The sequence below is a fragment of the Pipistrellus hanaki genome (genome assembly GCF_964339955.1).
Source record: "Pipistrellus hanaki genome assembly, chromosome: 6".
Lineage (NCBI taxonomy): Eukaryota > Metazoa > Chordata > Mammalia > Chiroptera > Vespertilionidae > Pipistrellus > Pipistrellus hanaki.
The window spans coordinates 60,303,130-60,324,444 of NC_140508.1; the positions used below are offsets into that span (position 1 = coordinate 60,303,130).

The following is a 21,315-nucleotide window of genomic DNA, read 5'->3' on the forward strand; positions in this document are numbered from 1 at the left end:
GCACATCGTGAAAGGTCAAACTGGAGAAACATCTGCCTATGGGAGAGGAAGGCATCAAGGATCTCGTCCACCAGCATGGAGTCTCCCCGCCCCCTGTAGCCTCGCCAGGACCAGGCTTTGAACTGGTGCCACCCGGAGGCCCAGAAATCCCTAAGGAAAGGAAGGCTTGTGTTCTGTTGCTGGCTTTTGCACGCACGAAGCCCCTCTGGAGGCACATGGTCAGCCATGTCATATATGAGATCATAGCTAACTCCCCACTGAAGATGACCTCACGATGCAAAATTGCCAACACCCAAGCCAGAAACACGCACCTGGTGCAGGAGTCAGCCAGTGTCCAACGGCAGGATCCAGCGCGAAGACCCTCCAACTCTGGAATTGCCAGAAAGAAACTATAAAATCAATGTGTTTAAAACTACGAAAGTTAAGCAAACGGGGGGGAGGGGGGGGGCGGCGGGCAGGAAGAGTCATTGTTGTAAAGGATCCCACACATTAAAAAACAGTAAGATAGAAATGAGAAGTTAGCCGCTGGAGCAAATTCAATGTGTAGAGAAGTACCTCTCTTCAAAGAGAACACGAAACCTTGCCTAGCAAATATAAATGACTATACTAGTGATCTTTAATGACTAACAAATCAAAGAAGCATGCATGTTCTCAGGAGTTCTTGAAAGTAGGATGCGCTTACGTCTTTCAAAAATGTTGCCCCACAGTTGGTGAGTCCCCAGTGTGTCTGATTTTCTCTGTCTAAATCCTTCTTTCTGTAAACTCTCTCTTGGTTCTTCCCTTATGCTAAGGGAAATGATCTACCCTTTTATTTTCTGTGTCTCCTGTTTTTGGGGTGTGTGGTTTTCAATCACTAAAACTCAGGTAACATCAGATTAGGAAGACCAAATGAAAAATTACAGGTTAGTTAAAGGTCATCAAAATGAACTAGTGAAATGATCCTGGTTTTTATTGCAACAATCCGCTCTCATTCCTAGCTTTACAAATCATCTGTCCTCAGGTAGCATAAACCAGTGGGTAAAATCTCATGCTTCCATTTTAATGATGCCTAAGATTTTTAATAAGACATCTCTATAAAAAACAAAAACAAAAAAAAACACACACACATATCAAAAGTAGTAGGGAGCTGAAACCCGTTTGGCTCAATGGATAGAGCGTCGGCCTGCGGACTGAAAGGTCCCAGGTTTGATTCCAGTCAAAGGCATGTACCTTGGTTGCAGGCACATCCCCAGTAGGGGACATGCAAGAGGCAGCTGATTGATGACTCTCTCATCGATGTTTCTAACTATCTCCCTTCCTCTCTGTAAAAAATCAGTAAAATATATTAAAAAATAAAAAAGTAAGGAGTAGAGAACGGCTCCTCTATCCTTGCCGTTTGGACATAAAAGCATTAAAGATAGACTTTACCAATAAAGAGTTTTAAGAGATTCCTTTAACTGTTTTTAACTCTAAATGTAATGAACAGACTTTTGTGCAATTCCCGTTTGGCACAGACTGTGTGCAGTGGAGAGACCGGAAACCTTGTTTCTGCGAATGAAGGATCCCCCACCCCAATGACTGTGGGCAGCCAGGATAGGACTGCCGGGAGAAAAGGAAGGCAGGGAAGACTCTGATAAGAAAGCATGCAGACAGCCGAAACCGGTTTAGCTCAGCGGTAGAGCGTCGGTCTGCGGACTGAAAGGTCCCAGGTTCGATTTCGGTCAAGGGCATGTACATTGGTTGCGGGCACATCCCTGGTAGGGGGTGTGCAAGAGGCAGCTAGTCGATGTTTCTCTCCCATCGACATTTCTAGCTCTCTATTTCTCTCCCTTCCTCTCTGTAAGAAAAATCAATAAAATATATTTAAAAAAAAAAACAAAAAAAACATGCAGACAAGTTAACTAAGCAACATAGCCATGTCTGAACTTGGGCAGTGCGTCTAAGAGGCCGACTGTGTGTGAGGGGTCATGCTTGACGGTCATCATCGCCAGCTCTGATCGCCCCCAGCATTTCATAAAACTTTCTAGAAGCTGCTGTGGTAGCAGAGATACCTGCTCAGTCCCAGGCTCCCTGCTCAGTCTGGGTTGTGGTTACTGCGGTGTTCGGAGTTCAGGAGATAGGCACCACTTACTCACTCACCTGGTTTCCTAGGTGAGAGGTGCGGGGCGGGTGGAGTTGTCCTCCCCAGATAACACAAGGGCCCAGGGCAGACTCTCGAGGACTTGCTGCCGAGTCACTCCTCTGCTGTAGCGCATATGCCGTGTCGCTCCACGCGTGTCCCTGGCATGTGCAGAGGTCTGTCCTGCATCTTCACACCAGGCAGAGTTCTCCCGTCCACTAAACCCCTTCCATTATCCCACTGATCAGCTCAGGGTTCCTCCCCCCGCAACCCCGTTTTACTTGAACAGAGGAGCTACAGGGTCAGCTTGCACAGGTGACCACGCTGCATCAAGAAGAGACAGAGAGCCGAAACAGGTTTGGCTCAGTGGATAGAGCGTCGGCCTGTGGACTGAAGGGTCCCGGGTTCGATTCCATTCAAGGGCATGTACTTTGGTTGCAGGCACATCCCCAGTGGGGGGCGTGCAAGAGGCAGCTGATCAATGACTCTCTCATCAATGTTTCTAACTATCTCCCTTTCTCTCTGTAAAAAATCAATATATATATATATATATATATATATATATATATATATATATATATATTAATTAAAGAGAGAGAGACAGAGAAACTTACAGTCAAGATCCAAAAGGTAAATATGTCACGTGGGTTTCAGCACAACCATGTCTCAGACCACGGAGCCCCTCCAGAGAGATGACAAGATGTGTTGTACAGGAACGCTGTCTGTGGTGCACGGGCTCCTGAACGCACGGGCTGGAGGGCATATGGAAAGTCCGGTGCCCCCTCAGACAACTCATACAGACAACTGCCTTCCTCTCTATTCTAAAATACGCTTTTCAGTATTTACGGTGTGGTCTCAGGGCGTACTTAATACCTAATCTAAATTTCCCTGCATCCAAACCAGAAAAGTAAAATAAAATAAGGGCCCTAATGCATCGTGAATGTGTGTCCAACAACTCTGGGGGAAGGGGGTGTCTCCCAGCACACCCAGGGCAGAGGAGCCTCTGCACCTTAAGGAGGGCGGGGAAGGCGTGGAACAGCGGAGGCCTGGGGCAGGGGGGCAGAGGTCAGAGGGCGAACCAGGAAGGGGCACTCCCAGGAGGCTGCAGAGGAAAGGACACCTTGCCCTAAACCGATGTCTTCAGCAAACATCCGTTGAGTGGTGGCTTCATCAGCCCTTCTAGCTATTTTAGAATAAACTGTTACTGGCTGATTACCCTTTACCCATTAAATTCTCTCCCAGAGCGCCTGCCCCGCAGGAAGGATTTGCAGATACAGGCACTCCTTGCCTGGGGACTGCCCAGTCCCTGCTGCCACCTCCAACCTGTAAACATTGCTGCCTTTTCGCTTTGTATCGCTAATTTGTATATTTCCTCAAAATATACTTGCATTTTTATTTATTTATTATTGGGAAAGATACTTGTACTTTTAAAAACAAAACCAGTTGGTTTTGACCAGGGCATCAAAATGTTGTAAAATGCATGTCCGGTGCACAATTAGGTATCCCAAGAATTTAGTTCATGGGCCCCACGTTGTCCATGGTCCTGCTCACCTTCGGCGGCTTGGGAAGAGCAAAGCTGAGTGTCCAGATCTAAGTGCTCTGCCCACCTCCACCAGCAGAAGCACAGCCCTTTAAAACCGGCACATGTTGTTACAAAAGGAAAATGGTTTCCTATTACACAGAAGGTAAATTCCTAAGTAATTAACCTGTTTTTGTTTTTCTTTTTGCATTGCACCAAAAATCCTCTTTGAAAATGAGTTTATTCCTGGAGATGCTGTTTGCCAAGTGGCCGGGTCCCAGGTGTTTCTAGCGCTTGTATTCAGGATGAAGAGGCTCCCAGACCTTGGCCCCAGGTGGTGTGATGTCACCGGGGCTTGTTCAGAGGGAGGGGAAGGTGTTCCTAACACGCCCCCCCCCCGCCCCCCCCCCCCCCCCCCCCCCCCCCCCGCAGAGCTCTGCGCTTTGCCTCTGGGGAAGCACTGGGAGTCCTGAACAGCGGAGGCCTCGGGGCAGGGGAGGAGCGGTCAGAGAGAGAGAGCCAGGAGGGGCATTTCCAGGAGGGACTAAAAGAACACCCCCCCCCCCCCCCCCCCCAGTGCTGCTTCTCTTACTAACACTGTCGCCTCTGGAGTACCTGCCTTGAGCTAGGCACTCTGCCCTGTTAGCTTAACCATTTTGTAGCCGAGGACTAGAAACCACCAGAGGCAGTTAATGGCCTACGGTAAGTTGAGAACTGGATTTCCAGTACAGTGGGCTGCCCCTTACCCACTCTGTGCCGTTCTTGTGTCCAGACGGGGGGAGAACAGGGGTGGGACTCAGGGCAGCTGAGCTGCTGAATTGAATCAACAAGAAGTGCAAACAAACCTGGTGCTCGGACCGTAGCCATGCAGTCATTGCCCAGACCTTTCCCAGAGCTGCCTCTGCTCTTCACAGGCCTTGGGCACAGCCACATCCATGGACCCAGGCAGTGGTAGTCATGTTCCCATGGTTCCCACACGTTAACCTAGTACTTTGGCAAACAAAGCAAAACCCACCGCCTTAGTGTTTGGCGCAGGAGGGAGTGTTAAATTAGGAGAGGACAGCTGATAATGGTCCTAATCCTTTTTTTGCCCCACTTCAGCTACGGTGAGATTAAGTAGATTAAGATTGCATTCATACCCTTTTGCTTAGTCGTCATTGACATATAATAATTGCTTATTGTTGGAAGCGTGCCTAGACCTGTGCTGTAAAAGCAGGAACTTGATGGAGAGACGGCAAACCTTTCTTTTTAGCAGAGCTTTTATTTCCTTCAGACGAACCCACATGCGAAATCTTAGGCATGGAAGTGGACGTAGGTTATGGACATACTTCCCTGTTTGCTCACCACCGCGTGAGTGGAGTACTTCGAGTTTGGAAAGAGTGTCTGAGGCCCCAGCTCTCCCCCGCAGGCTCCCTGTGGGCCTCTTCTTTGTGTGCCATTCTCTGTCAAGGACTGGGGGTTGGGAGGGGTCAGAGGCCCAGGAATTCAAGGTGAAAGATTCCTTCTTATTCCCCCCTCACAGTCGCAGTGTGCCTTTGTGAGCAAGCCCAGGTTCAGAGGCAGAGGTGAACTCCGCATGTATGTGATCTGTAGCCATGCGTCCAAGAAATAATTTTCCTGAAGGCATCCAGAGACATCTAAAAGCACCAGGGGAGACTTGACCAGGAGAAATTATAACCCCTTACCTTGAAATGGCACTTCCTTCTAAATCAGAAAACTCAGAATGTTTTATACATAGTGACAGTCTCAAGGAGTTCACCAAACTTTTGTTGGTTTCTATTTCAGGCACCATATGCAAAATGGTATGGGTTGAATGGCAGATTGAAAAGACTCTTAGTTTGGTTTGGGTGGCACCTGGGGATCGCTGCTTGTCACACTGCCCTTCCTTCCGTTCCAGATGGAGGAGGATCACCTCTACGCCCTGAGGTGGAAGGAACTGGAGCTGCACAGCCTGGCTCTGCAGGGTGCCCTCCCGGAGCGGACCTGGAGCGACGAGAGGAGTATCGTGCAGCAGGAGCTCCGGTCCTTGAAGCAGAACATTTTCCTTTTCTACGTCAAACTCAGGTGGCTGCTGAAGCACTGGCGGCGAGGGAAACAGATGGAGGAGGAAGGAGAGGACTTCACTGAGGTACCTCCACCCAGAGCGTTCCAGGGAGTTCACTGTCATTTGCATTGGTTTTGTTCTTGACCCCCAGGCACTGCTGTGCCCCTCCCCTCTACACACAGTCACGTTCTGTTCCTTCAGATCGTTTTTTTTTGTCAAGTCTGCTCCAGGCGATGGAAATGCAATGGGTTGTCCAGTTATGTACCAGTCCGAGTGTTCTGGTCTGTCCTTTGACCTCTTTGCAAGAGTATATGGGTCAGTAACTCGGTTCTGTGACAGAGTTTTGCTGCCATCTCTTTGGTTGCTGATTTATAAATTTATTAAGGTGATCATCCCTGACTCTCTCCCTCTACCTTGCTAGTTTATAAAACCTAGTTCTAAGTTTACATTTTTATTCCTAAATGTCAGAGCCCATTCTGCCAGTGCAGTTTTATAAGGGTTTCTTCTAAGCTCCAAGAAGCTTCTAAACTTCCTTGCTATCTCTGAAATTCATGTGTGTTCTCCTAAGAAAGGGAGCATGCCTCCACTCCAAGATTCGTAACAGAACCAGAACAGTTATTTGTTTCCAGATGGCTCTTTATTGATTAAGCAGAGTGGCCGTGAGCTTTCTGTGAGCGCAGGCCACTCTATCAGCTGCTTCCGACACCGAGCATGTTGGTTTCCTTTTAGTCCCCAAAGACCTTCCAGTTGCTTTTCACTCTAGTGAGCAGGGTAAGTAATTTTAAGTCATCCTGTGAATGGGAAGATACGGTGATCTTTTTTCCTCAGGGTGAAGAAAGTCTTCAAAAATTAATTCAACCTGTTCCCAAATATCCATGACAGAAAACCATCACTAGGCAAAACCTAGAAGTAGTTGTAAAGTTTCGTCAATACTTTGGACTTTTTCCTCTAATTTAAAACCATAACTGAAAACAATAATCCTATATCATAAAAGGCTAATATGCAAATTGACCAAACAGTGGAACAACCGGTCACTATGACGCACACTGACCAGCAGGGGGCAGATGCTCAGCGCAGGAGCTGCCCCCTGGTGGTCAGTGCATTCCCACAGGGGGAGGGCTGCTCAGCCTGAAGCCAGGCTCACAGATGGTGAGTGTAGCAGCAGTGTGAGAGCCTCTTCTGCCTCCACATCAGTCAGGCATCCCCCAAGGGCTCCTGGACTGTGAGAGGGTGCAGGCCGGGCTGAGCCCCCCCTCCCCCACCCCACCCTCCGCCAACCCCTGAGAGCATGAATTTAGTGCACTGGGCCTCTAGTAGCTTATAAATAGTACAATTTCCAATCTTTTCTAATAAACTGTACTTACTAACCTGCATGCTATTGGAATGGAGAAAGTGACCAGTGAGCGAAAGGGCCATCATGAGCATTTTAGGGGGAATTGCTGAGACTTGAAGAGTTGATAAAGCCCATAAAGTGGGTAATTATCCTCAAACCATAACAACCAGACTGCACAGCGGAAGGATTGGGGTAAAGCTGTGATCATCTTCTCTTGCTGTTTTCAGAGTGAGCACCCGGAGCTCTACCCCAGGCCTGGGGAGCTTGGAGTCCAGGGGGACCCAAACGGGGCCAGTCCAGACCGAGAGGACGAAGGTCCAGGCTGTGGCTCCTCGGTGGGGGAGCGTTCTCCACACTCCCCCGTGCAGATGGGTGACCACGGATCATGGCTGCAGCCTGCAGATGGCGGGCAGCTCCACGGGCAGGTGGGTGCCGCGTCCCAGCCCCCCGGGCCACCCACTCCTGAGGAGAGAAGACTCCAACCTGTGTCTGTATCATTTCCCATCGTGGGCCGGTGCTCTGGGAGGCCGAAAATGTCTCTGGCACCTGTGGCTGCCTGATGCTGTAATTTTGCTAGAAATCACATCATGAAGGCTTTTACGTTGATGTCAGCCCATTAGTTCATTTGGCTTACCCCTATAAGTAAGGACGACAGAAGAGCAGATTAGCTGTGTCCCCTGAAGGCCCGCGCATGTGCCGCAGACAGAGAAAGAGAGTATTCTGCAGAGTGGTCGGAGGCCGTATGAAAGCTGACCGTTCTCCCAAGGAAAGGATACTGAGTGCCACGTGTCCATCATGGAAGAGAAAAGCAAGTGCAGGGCTTCTGTGTGGATGCTCAGCTGAATGGGCACTTGAAAATAGCACTGGTTTGGTAATATAACGCGTAAGGAAGAAGGAACAAGTATTTTGTTGGTGGTGTTGTTGTTGATCCTCACCCGAGGATATTTTTTTCCATTGATTTTTAGAGAGAGTGGAAGAGAGGGGGAGAGACAGGGAGAGAGAAACATCGATGTGAGAGAGACACACTGTTTGGCTGCCTCCCACACATGCCCCAACCAGGGCCCGGGATTAAGCCTGCAATTGAGATACGTGCCCTTGACTGGAATCGAACCCGGGACCCTTCAGTCCACAGGCCCACACGCTGTCCACTGAGCTAAACTGGCCAGGGCTGGAACAAGTACTTTTTTAAAAATATCTCCAAATGTGTAAAGTGTTTCAGGTTCTTTTGGTGCCACTTGAAATATAAAAATATTTGATGACACCTAAAAAAATTAAAGCATTAAAGAGAGGTGGGACTTCAGTGTAAATATTAAGTAATTAGTAGTGTTGCTAGAGGCCACATTTATTAATTATTAAGCAGATAGACCTTGCTTAATAACCCAAAAGATACTATTGCTACCATCCAAATTTTTTGCAGTTTTACATGAAACAGCAGCCTAGGTGGGTTTGGAGGGTTGCACCAGTTGTTAAAGCTTCCTCACTCCCAGACTTCCAGAGTTCCATGGGGCAGAGCCTGAGGCCCCGGCCCTGGGCCCTGGCTCTGGGGTGAGGGACAGGGCCGGAGTCACTCTGGAAGGGCGGGTGCAGCTGCAGCCGCTCAGCCACAAGCATATTTGGGCACTCCCTCTGCGCGGACACCACAGCTGCAGCCCCTCCCTCAGCCCCGAGCCTCAGAGGGTCAAGCGGGAGAGGCTGTGTCAGCACTTGGCCTCAGATCCAAGTGACAGAAAGTGGTGTGTGAGCACAGGCCCCCTTACTGCTTTCTCTCCATTGCAAATAAGATTTTCACAACTGAAGAGCTGCTTCTTTCTTTTTTCCTCTCTCTCTCACTTTTCTCTCTCTCTCTCTCTCTCTCTCTCTCTCTCGCTCTCGCTCTCGCTCTCGCTCTCGCTCTCTCTCTCATTTATTGTTTGTTTAATCCAGACACATTCAAAATGGGAACTGAAAGAATACTTTTCACCTGAAACAATTACACTAGAATCTACTAGCATAAAATATCTAATGCATTACAGCAGCAGAGATGATAATCATTGTCCTCTATATCTATTAAAGCAGAGATGGAAAGCCAGTTTGGCTGCAGAAGTGTCATAAGGATAGACTATTATCACACAAAAAAATCAACCAATAACAGTAATGTAGACAACTCTTTCTACTTTGGTTCACTGGACAGGGGACAGTATGTTAAAATCCCACAGGTCTGCAGGTGAACAGTCACCATGCAGACTCTTCCATGTGGTGTTTTAATGATTTATTCCTGGTGAGCAAAAACTGACGCTGAAAGACTCTTTGCTCTAATTTTCTATTACCCCTTTAAGATTGGCCGTTACTTTTGGTGTCAGAGCATTTGTCATGAGTGGCAGGACAATATCCTGGATCTCTAACACACACACACACACACACACACACACACACACACACATATATATATGAAGAAAGAAATAAAAGAGTAGCTGAAACCAGTTTGGCTCAGTGGATAGAGCATCAGTCTGCAGACTGAAGGGTCCCAGGTTCGATTCCGGTCAAGGGCATGTACCTTGGTTGCAGGCACGTCCCCGGTGGGGGGTGTGCAGGAGGCAGCTGGTCGATGTTTCCCTCTCATCGACATTTCTAACTCTCTATCCCTCTCCCTTCCTCTCTGTAGAAAATCAATAAAATATATTAAAAGAAATAAAAGAGTAAAGGAAATATGTGCTATTAAAAAAAAACACACACACTAACAGTAAACCACTCATTTAAAAGTAGTTTGAATAAAGGCTTCAAAAGCCAAATCGCAGAAGACTGGTCCTCGGCTGTGCCATCTGCAGCAGTGACCCGACAGACCTTGTGAACAGTAAGCTTGCCTTGCGGCAGGCAGAGCACAGGCCAGGAGTGGGCAGGGGCATGTTGGATAGTTCTCATTTGTAATCAAGTAACTGTGCTTAACTCGTTTTCTGGTAAGAATTTCAAATACTGTACATCAAAAAAGTATAAATAGTGTTTTAAACAGGGAAAAGAAAAATCCGTAAGCCCCCAAAATGGAAACTATTGGTATCTGTGTCCCCAAAATATATGCAGGAGTAGTGTAAGACTTTCTCATGGAAGGTCTCGTTCAAAGGGAACAAAGGAACAGATTTAATTTTACTTATATTGCCGAGTACATGAAAAACAAAATATGTGCATCATTTGGTAGTTTAATAAATAGCAAACAGTTTTCATAATTCAAAACCTGCGTCAAGGGTGCTACTGCGTCAAGTGCGTGTTTGTTTTTACCAGGAGAGGAATGCCTTCCAGGCGAACAAGCAGCGCTCAGTGGTCACACTGAAGAGCTGTTTTCTACGCACCCCCACCCACCCTTCCTCTTCCCCGACTGATGTGACTCAAGGAGGAATGTTCAAAGGCACTTTTAATTACAGTCATTAGGAAGTTCGTCATAACGCCAGAGTCCACGGGGAGAATTTACCTCACAGGGTGAATTTGCCAACAATGACTTAGAAAATAAAATGCTACTTTGCACAATAATCCTTTAAAATCTGCCAGGTTTTTGTTTTATTTTAATGAAGCTGGTACAGACGATGTCCACTTAAAACCCATATCCCAGGCCAAAAAAGTACAAATAAACTAAAAAAGAACATTGTTCCTTTGTACCCACCTCTACTCAAATACCTTATGAACTGCTAGTGAAAGTTAGGACTTTCTGGGATCTTCTGACAAGGTTTTTCTCTGCTCTTCCATGCTTTCTCCTGAGGGAAGCCACCACTGTCAGTCTTTATTCTCACCGGACCTGTCATCTTGACTCCAACCTCCTATTCCTCTTCGTTGGGTCCAGACCCTCGGATTTCAAAAGTAGCTTCACGTCAAGGAAAGGACATTTTTCCATCTCCCCCTGAGAGTCGTGGCCCAGGAGTGCAGCCAGCACATGCTAGAACCTCGGGGCCAGAACCTTGGGGTCAGGTGGCAGCCGTTAGGAGCACCTGCCCTGGTCGACCTTAGTGAGCCCAAGCCTGAAGGGTACGGCCCTGGAGAAGGTGCCTCCCTGCTCACACAGGTGACATTTCAGCAGGAGAGGCCAATGCGGAGGGGGCTGGGGCTCCATTGCCTGCCATCAGCACAATGAAAACCAGCACTGATGAAACATGGGCACTGGACTCCCCATGGGTGGTGTTTAAAAGAAACAGGGTGCCAGTTTCTTTTAAGAAAGAACTACTTTTAAGAATGAAAAAAGTGTGAGAGGAAAGAAAAAAATAGGAAGACTATCTAAACCGTTGAAGGACCCCCGTGTGTTCCTGGTAGACTTTAGTCACATCTTCTTCCTCCATCCCCGGTTCTTCTGGAGTGTGGATGATCAGCGATTCTCTGACTTCCCGAGAGAAACCTCAGGGAAGGCATTGGCCTCCCAGTCTTTGACTGTGTGAGTCTTTCAGTGTCTGGAGATGTGTTGCCATTTTCACTTTGAAGTGAATCTCACGGCTATCCTGTCCAAAGATTGAGTTTAATGTATTCTCCTTCCTTCTTATCTCCCATATACTTGTAAAGGTTTTGCCTGCTGGTCAGACATGGAGGGTGGTGGCTTCACCGGGGGTCTCCCCGCACAGCAGTGGCTTAGGGTAGGTAGAGAGAACCTCGCTCCCGGGTTTACAAATCCGTCTCTCTTCCCTACAGCACAGCACTGTTGCCGGACCTGTTTTATTGGCCACTGATACTGTAAACTATCTGTGATTAACTCAAATAGTATTTTTCGATTTCCATGTAGTTGAAAACCTGCTGCACTAAGAGCATGTGTTGGGTGTTTCTCACATGTGCATCCAAATGCTTTGCAGAAGAAGAAAAAAATGTAACATCTGGTTTTCTAAACTAGAGTCATGGAAAATTTGCCCCTGGAGTGAAAACTAATGTAAAGTCATTCAGCTGGAACCTCACATTCAGTGCAATTGAATATCATCTCTCCTTTCCTCCTCTTCCAACGCTGATGTAGATCTTCCCCTTCAAGTGGCAAGGGGCCCATGGGTGTTCACTTGGTGCAGCAGAGGCAGGTGAAGGGGCTCCCGGGGCGGAGCCCAGATAGGGGGAATCAGCTCTGCCTTTAATGGACCCATCCCTCCGTAGACATAAGGGCGCATTGCCATCCGCCCAAGGACAGAGGGTGAGTGAGCTCCACTGTAAGCGACAGCTGGCTCCCTGCGAGTTCCCTTAGGAGGGTTGCCCGCTCTGTAGTGGCCTGGGTATTAGCTGGGCAGCCTGGGTGTCTTACAGAGCTGCCAAACAGGGCCACAGCCTTTCAGAAACTCTGAGAACCGCCTCCCCTCCTCCCTACCCCTGCCCAGGTGATAAGCAGAATGAGAAACGTGGCTGAACTTCTTTCCCAAGGATAAACTCACAAGTAACAAAATTTCCCTGGCCTTGGTCTTTAATTTCTGTCATATTGGACATTCTCCAAGTTGAACACAATGAATGGCAACATTGATCATGTCCAATGAGGTGAAAAAAAAAATTACATGTATTGAGTCAACCTTGGAATTCGATCATGAAAACCATCAGGTTGGAAAGTGTTTGGCCCTGCGAATGCTCCCTGCTGACTGATCCTCGGCTATGCCATCTGCAGCAGCGACCTGATTGTCCTTGCGAACAGCACGCTCGCCTTGGGGCAGAGCAGAGGCCGGGAGTGGGCAGGGGCACGTCAGATAGTTCTCATTGAGCTCCCAGATGCTTGCCACTCGCCGCTATGTTAAGCTTTTGAGCCTAGCACTGCTAAGGATGTGTGCGTTCAATATCCATTAGTAATCCCTGAAATCAAGGTTTGTTTTTAAACAAGGTGATTAATAGTGTCAGGATTATGACCCCAGTCTTCCAAGAATAGGACTAATTTTTCAAAAAGAGAAATTACTTTTTCATTCGGGGTGTGACATACTCCTCTTTATTAAAGCATCTAAGTGTAAACATAGGGAATCCAATCTAAAACTCAGAGCAGGGCCTGGTGCCGTACTGTTTCCTGTTAGTCTCCCAGTCTTCAGCGGGGGCTGGTCACTAAGAGCCTCACTCAGGACCGAGTGGCTCCTGCTCCCTGGGCCTTTGTCACTGACCCAGGGCTCCTGTGACGCTCAGGGCCTTCCAGGGCTCCCCTAAACGGAAAAACCATCCCTCCTTCTGTAGCCAAAGCGCCTTTGGCTTCCTGGACCTCTCAGACTCCGACTCATCGGTTGCCCAGCTACCCACTTCCTGGCGGCCCATCTTTCCACTTTGCCCCAAATGCAGAAACTTCCAGAAAGAACAGCTCTTCCAGACAAGGCTTGCATGTCAGAACTAGGACATGCCTTGGCTTGCTTGCTTTCTTTCTTTCTTTCTTTCTTTCTTCTTTTTTTGTAGTAAGAAAACTCTCTTCTTGAGCCTCAGTAGCTTTTGCATTTTGATTTTGTATGTTATGCCATGATTCATTCTTCAGACTCTGCAGCTATATCCTCACCATAGGAGTCATGCAGCTTTATAGAAAAGGAGCCAGGAGCCGGACAAGAGCTTAGGATTATGAATCACTTTATTTTTGCTGTCTACTTTTGTTTGTTTGCTTCCGTTACTGCTGAAGGTGAAAAGTCACAAGGACTAATGGGGATTTAAGGCAGGACTTAAATCCCCAGTCCCACCTCCCAGGGTTAACCCCAGGTGTGCCGCGTACAGCGTATCTTGATTTGCAAAGTAGATGGCTCGAAGGCAAGCAAAGTAGTTGATAATGATTTAGCCTTTCACAGAATTGTAATACACAGATTTTAGGAATCTTAGGCAAGAATGGTTTTATAAAATCGCTGGCATTGCATCACTCACAGCTTGGTATGTTACCTTTTCCATAAACTTCCTTCTCAGTTTCTATTAATAATTTATTGTATACTTGGATAGCAGTCCTGTTAGCTGACGCCTAACCTTGAACCTGTTAGAGAAAAATTAACACTTTACGGCACAGCCCAGCTCCTGATCCAGTTTTTGGGATTAATTTAAGCTTCACCCAAGAGAGACGAACTCGGGAAGGCTGAAATGCCCTTAACCTGGGGAGGGGAAATAATAGAACCATTTGATCCTTCTTTGTGAGAAAACCAACCAGCTGATCTTAAAGAGATCGAAAAGTTGGTCATTTTCATTGGCCGATATCTAACAGATGCCCGGCTGAAAGGCAGCATAGCTGGGCTCCTGGCCCAGAAGGTTCAGAAGCTCTGTGTTGAGAATACTCCCACCTAAAGACCTTTAAATGGACCAGAGCATCTTGGTTCTATTCCTGACTTGATTGGGGTCATTGTTTCCCCCCAGACAGAGCCCCATACGGGCCACCCCCAGAGGAAAAGTGAGAGAAGTAACTTTGAGGAACTCTTTCAGGGTGACTCACTATTATTATTTCCCTTGACATGGGGATAGAATTCATTTCACAGAGATTAGATGGCTTCTCTAAGGCCAAGTGAAAAATACTAATAATGAGAGCCCAGGCAGGGTATGATGTCAGAATTCAAATATCCTAGCTAGGGTTGTTCGGCCTCGGAAGGGACAGACCTGGATTGCAGTCCGGGCCTGCACTCCCTAACAGCTAGACCTTGGCAGTCTCTGCACATGTGGCCCCTCCTCTGTCACATGGTGAACATGGCAGTACGTACCCAGGATTGATGTACAGCGCGAGGTCATAGAAATGAATGATTTAGCATCCCCCCGGCTGGGCTCAGGGGAAACAATATTAGTTATCATTACTGGGGGCTTCGTATGTGAGAAGCTCGTTTAGAAGGATAATGCCCATCAAGGGCTCATTCAGGAGCTTCAGAACTTCTTCCTTGGACTCAGTTCTTGCTGTTGTGCACCAAGGCAGAGAGCTCATGTGGCTTCTCGCCATGCCACGCGCTGCTGCAGGTGATTGCAGTGACAAATGCCAATGGCATGATTCTCTGAACTCTACTGCTGTCATGGCCACCTTCACCCCAAAGCCATTTTGGGCTCATGCCGTGATGATTAAAGTTATACTGATAAAATAGGTGATGTTGATTCCTGGGACCCAAATGGACATGGAAACATTAGGCTTGATTTGCTTGTGAGAAGCACAAAGGCTGGCTGGCCCTCGTGCTGTGTAAGCTGATTGGTATAGGTTAAGAACCCTACAGGTTGACCCCTGATGTGGCCTGGGGTTTATAGGGAGCTATGGATTACATAGAAGAATTTATTACATGGTTTTCTGCTTTTCTGCAGTGAAAATTAGATGACTACTCCAAAGACTGTATTAAAATTATTATCATTATTTTATGCTCAAATTACTTTGACTTAAAAAAAGTAGTGATATATGTAAACATTAAAATACAAAGATGAAAATACCAAATAAATCACCATCATGTATACATAGTTTCTCAGCAAATTCTGTACTTAGACTGATGGATATTCTTGAAAAGATTGTTGCAACACCTTTTCTCACTCACCTACACTTATGTAATTTTTAAATAGTACTTTTGATATAGAGTTTAGAGAAACCAGCATTTGTTACAATTTCACGCATTTCAAAAGCATCTCTTTGAATACAGAGGTAATTTATTTACTTTATTTTTATTGCTTATACTATTACAGATGTTCCCTTCCCCCATTTCCCCACCTCCTCCCCTTTCTCTCTGGCCATCGCCACACTGTTGTCCATATCTGTGGGTTATGCATACATGTTCTTCAGCTAATCTCTCACTTTCTCTCATCCTGCCTCCCTTCTCGTCTCCCCTCTGTCAGCTGTCAGTCTGTTCTATGTATCCATGCCCCTGTTTCTATTTTGTTCCTCAGGCTATTTTGTTCATTAGATTCCACATATAGGTGAAATCATATTGTATTCGTCTTCCACTAACTGGCTTATTTCATTTAGCATAATAATCTCCAAGTCCATCCATGCTGATCAAAGGGTACAAGAGCCTTCTTTTCTTACATCTGCGTAGTATTCCATGGCGTAAATGTACCACCAAGTTTTTATCCACTCATCTACCGATGGGCACTTGGGCTTGTTCCCAGATCTTGGCTATTGTAAATAATGCTGCTGTGAACATAAGGATGCATATATTCCTTCAAATTGATGTTTGGGGATTCTTAGAATATATTCATAGAAATGGGGTCACTGGGTCAAACGGCAGTTCCACTTTTTATCTTTTGAGGAACCTCCATACTGTTCTCCACAGTGGCTGCACGAGTCTGCATTCCCACCAACAGTGCACCGGGATTCCAATTTATCCACATCCTCACCAGCACTTGTTTGTGGATGTATTGATGGTGTGACTTTATTTCTAGGCCATTGATCTATATACCTGTTCCTTTGCCAGTACCAGGCTGTTTTGATAACTATGGCCTTGTAGTATAGTTGGGATACCTCCAAATTTTGTCTTTCTCAAGATTGCTGAGGCTATTCAGGGTCTTTATTTATCTTCAGGAGGTTGGAAAAACTATAGGATTTTAAGAAGGTTCTCTGTTTGCTGAGCTTTTCAAATGTTAACTGAATTGTACTCTTAATAAGCCTTTTATCTCAGGATTATTAAAGTAAAAATTGGTGTTCAAGCTGAGAAAAATCAAAGAGCAATAAGTAAAAAGTTTAACAAATAAGCCTTTCCACTAGATCAAAAGTCTACTGTATCTACTATTATAAGTCTTCCTATAAATTACGGGAGCAACTATGGAGTTTTCAGTAACAAATCGGTTCATGTTAAAGAATTTCTTTTTATTGATTCAACTTCATTTAAATCCAACCATATCCAAAGTATCTGAAATATCTCCCCTGTGTGGTTGACCATCTTTGTGTATGTGCATGTGTGTGCTCAGTACATGAACTAGATGGTTTTAGAAGCACAGCTGACTCTTCCCGGGATGGAGGGGAGACGGTGTATGGAGATCCCACGCTAGGGAGCTGAAGGGCACTCCAGCTTTACCAAGTAGGGGGTTCCGCTCGAGAGGAAGGGGCTCTCCTTTCTATAACAGAGACATTCTGCCTCCAGCCGGACGCAGGGAGCTTTCATTCCTCCGGTCTCATAAATGCAGCCAACAGGATTGCCTCGAGACCGCGCAGTGCATGTTTGTGCTTTCTGTCTGGCTTGAAGAGTCGGGCTCATTTGGCTATCATTATCCAGCTACAGAATTAATTCACTCGGCCAAGCCTTTCTGATAAAATGCCCATGCTGAAATGTACTAAGAGAGCAGTCGTAGTTTTGAAATGTGCCTTCAAAGGGTGGGGACAGGTTTTAAAAATATATAAAATCTTTTAAGGCGGGCGTAAGCAGGTTAGTAATAAAAACCCATTTTCCTTTATCAGACCTGTTTGCACACTTCACATGGCAGGCATTGTGCAAGACCCTGGAAATGTCGGGGCAGGTCAGGCCCAGGCTTAAAAGTCCCCTCTCCCCATGGCCATGTTTGTCATATCCGTGACCTTGGAGTCACTGCAAGTCAGGGGGTGACCACCCTGTGTTTATAGGAAACACAAGGCCTTTATTCATTCCCTTCTGTTGCAACAGCTGGCGTTAAAATGGCCTTACACATAGGCGAGTGCCTGTATTTGGTTATACCTGCATCCCCAGCCAGAGCTTTGGACATCTGAAGTCACACAGAGCGTCATGGCAGCTCCAGCTGGCCTCCAGGGCTTCCTGTGCCTCCTGTGCCTTCCTCTCTTCTGCTTCAGGTTCCCTGCACCAGCCTGAGCCCTGCCCTCCCTCCTCTTCCAACCAGCCCTTAGCAGCCTCAGCCCCAGGGGCCCGGTGGCCAGCCTGGGGACCCCCTGGCTCTGCGCCCATTTCCGGTGGCACCTTGGAAACAGCCCAGCACCACCCTGGTTGCAGGCTTCCCTCCTCTTCTGACCTGAAGAACACCCTTCCGTGAGGTGACAGCCCACCCCCATGTCCCCGCAGGCGGTGGAGAGCCAGCAGCTGTTCGGCGCGCTGAAGGCCTTGCTGGAGGACCTGCGCTCCGAGCTGCGGGAGGACCAGTGCGCTCGGCGGCGGTTGCAGCAGCAGTATGCCAGCGACAAGGCGGCCTGGGACGTGGAGTGGGCCATGCTCAAGTGCCGCCTGGAGCAGGTACCTGCCCCCATCTCCCCTCTCCCCAGGACAGGCGGGGAGGAAGCACAGGTGACCATAGTGACCCTCATCTGAGAGAGAGAGGGTTGTGAGCAGACCGGGAGCAGCCACCTGCTGTCTCTTTCTAAAGTTCCCCACCATTCCAAGCATCTTCTTCCCCCCATATTCCCTCTCCCATGTATGAAACGCATCGGCATTTTCGAAGCAGCGTTTACTTTCTCATCCCACATCGGGCAAGGTTGTGGTTAGCTCCATCCAGAGGCCCGCCAGCATCGGGCGGTGATCCGGATGCACTGACGTGGTTCGGACAGGAGCTAAGAAAAAGCAGACGGTAGTTTGGTTATCTCTGAGAAAGATAAACACGTACTTTCCTTTCAATTCTGTGAATACTAGAAAGAGCTGTGGACCTTCCACTTCATGCCCTCTGATCAGGTTTGGTGACCTGGTGGACACGGGAGAAAGGGGGATCCTGGGAGAAGTGGCTGGTCTCAGACCACAGAGCCTTCTGTGCTCACGTGGGAGGAGAGCGGGCTCCTGCATCCACCCTTCCCACAGAGCAGAGCCTCCTGGGAGGTCTGAGGCGTGGCAGGGCTATTCACAGCAGACTTAGCCAGAAACATTCTTTTCTACATTTCCAGAAACATTTTCTCCCTAAGATTTCTAAAAGCACAGCCACTTCCTGCAGCCCGTTGATCATGATGAGGGGGAAAGGTCTGTGCATCTTCGGTAATCAACTTTCTAGGCCTTATTTTGAGGCAAACCATAAAATAGTTATAATTTTATATGAATTACGTGCACGCGCGCGCGCACACACACACTCACACACACACATACACACAAAAAGCACAGAAAGGAGATATCTTTCAAATGGCCTTAATAAAATAGGAAAGGACCTGTCATGTCAAAAGAAAATAGCTCCTGCCCTTCCTGGTGTGGCTCGGTTGGTTGAATGTTGTCCCATGCACTGAAAGGTCACTGGCTCCATTTCCAGTTGGGGTACATTCCCAGGTTGTGGGTTTGATCCCCAGCCGTGGGGCTGGAGGGAGGTAGCCAATCCATGTTTCTCTCTCATATATATATTCCCTCTCTTTAAAAAATCAATATAAACATATTTATTTGAAAAGGAAATGGCTCCTTTGGCACCCTCAGTTCACCTGCATTGCCTGGCACAGGGGAGCAGCGCTGTCAGGCTCACAGCCCTGAGACAAGCAGAGATACAAAGTTTTCTGCAGAGGATGCTGCAAAGCACAGGAAAACCGAAGTGCCAGGCCAGGCTGGTCAGGTGACGGAGCCGCTGACCCAGTTACTAATCCTGCCCACTGCCTGGTAGCAGACTCCTACAGATGCTCTGTTTATGTTAGGATGCAGCCTGAACAGTCAGTAGCAGAGGAGGAATACACTCTTTGATGAGCTGCCTTTAAACCTACTTAAAAATATGTTTATAGGAGAAAAAAACTAAATATTTTCAAAGACATTGACTGTAGTTGCCAAAAGGAGGCATAATCTTTGATGCGAACCAGTTTCAAAACATTTCATCTTTGTTTTAGAGAAACTTGGTATCCGCCCACGTGTGTGCCACAAATAAAGCCTCAGGGAGAGTCATTAAACACTGTGAAATAATGCTAGGACTTCAAACCTAAAAGGCAGGTGGTAATAGGTAAGATTCATCTTCTGCCCAAATCATTTAAGATGCTTTTTAAACATTTGCAGCCCAGGAAGCTATGAATGTGGGTGGCTGCTGGTTCATTTATAATAGTCCTATTAGAGGCCCGGTGCATGAAGATTCATGCAAGAATGAGCCTTCCTTCCCCTGGCTGATGGCAGCGCCTTTGCTCCAGCCAGAGCCACCTTTTTGCTCTGGCTCCGAGCCACCTTTCCACCTTCTCACGCTGCCCAGAGGCCTGGAATGCCTGCGTCATCACCATGGCGACAACGCAAGCGTGTCACCCTGCCCCTGGCCACTCAGCGCCTGCATGTGCAAGTTAACCCGCCATCTTTGTTGGGTTAATTTGCATACTCACTCCTGGTTGGCTAGTGGGCGTCACAAAGGTACAGTCAATTTGCATCTTACTCTTTTATCAGTGTAGATTAGTGTAGATGGTTACCTCTTCTACTTAAAAGCAAGATAGGTAAAATCTACCAAAACTTAAGTATTTTTTCCTCAATGAAGGCCATGTTGTATCAGTTTCCAACTTTGTGATTCCTTCCATTGACTCCTAAGTCAGACCTTATTCTAAATGCCAAGGTTCCAACAACAAATAAGATATTTTTTGACTGAGTTCTCAGTGCATTGAGAGACCCAGAGAAGTGCCCCATTAGGCCTATACACAGTGCTGTAGGGAGTGGGGTCATGCAGGGCACACACCTCGACTTGAGGGTTTAGGGAAGGAGTGTTTGTGAAAGGCCTGCTTAGAATGAATCTCAGAGGATGAATAGTATGAGTACATGGAAAAGGAGAAAAAGGATATATCAGATAGAATAGGAACATCATGAAGAAGGGAGCTTGCCACATCTGCAGGACTACCCCTCATTAGGTGTGAGAGAAAGAACGTTCACAGAATTAAAATGATAACCTTGATTTTCATCATGAAAGTAAAGCATTTTGATTTTTAAAATATTTTTATTAATCTCAGAAAAGGAGGGGAAGGGAGAGAGAGATAGAAACATCAGTGATGAGAGATAATCATAGGTGGGCTGCCTCCTGCAAGCACCCCACTGGGGATCAAGCCCGAAACCTAGGCATGTGACCTGACTGGGAATCAAATTAGTGGCCTCCTGGTGCATGGGATGACACTCAACAAACTGAACCACACTGTCTAGGCTCCCCTATCATTTCTTGACATCTGCTGTCAATGGGATTTTTTCCCCTTCAATTTTTATTCAAAAATGTTTGTTTTTCCTTTATTTTTGAAAGATGTTACCATTTTCCCCCTTTAAAGATGTCACCCCATTGTCCTCTGACTTAAATAGTTTCTGAAGAGAGGTCTGTTGTCATTCATGTGTGTGTGCCTCTGTGTGTGTGTGTGTGTGTGTGTGTGTGCATGTGTCTCTTTTCTCTGCCTCCAACTTCCTTTTTAGTTTTCAATAATTTGAATATGATATGCCTGGATGGGAGTGTTTTTGCTCATGTGTTTAGTTTTAGTAAAACTAAACGAGCGTTTGACAAATATGTATTGTAGATGCCCAGGTTCCACCATTGCCCCATCACCAGGTTCCATAGAGGTCCTAAGATATAGGGCAGACATATAATTGTCTTCAAGGAGCTCAATAGAAGGACAGGCAAAAGATGGTGGTGACTCA

General features: G+C 47.0%; 1 protein-coding gene and 1 pseudogene across 3 annotated transcripts in view; one reads left to right on the forward strand and one right to left on the reverse strand.

Annotated features, from left to right (window-relative positions):
• The window catches only part of MTCL1 (microtubule crosslinking factor 1), a 113,812-nt gene that overhangs the window by 73,898 nt on the left and 18,599 nt on the right, over window positions 1–21,315 (forward strand). For both annotated transcript variants that reach the window (XM_084887749.1, XM_084887750.1), the window contains exons 7-9: window positions 5,515–5,745; window positions 7,222–7,419; window positions 17,848–18,015. In XM_084887749.1, coding sequence (XP_084743875.1) covers window positions 5,515–5,745; window positions 7,222–7,419; window positions 17,848–18,015 — 597 coding nt within the window. The remainder of the gene's footprint in view (window positions 1–5,514; window positions 5,746–7,221; window positions 7,420–17,847; window positions 18,016–21,315) is intronic.
• LOC311624483 (small ubiquitin-related modifier 1-like) lies at window positions 10,885–11,528 on the reverse strand (annotated as a pseudogene). Its single transcript has one exon. The product of its transcript is annotated as a small ubiquitin-related modifier 1-like (transcript).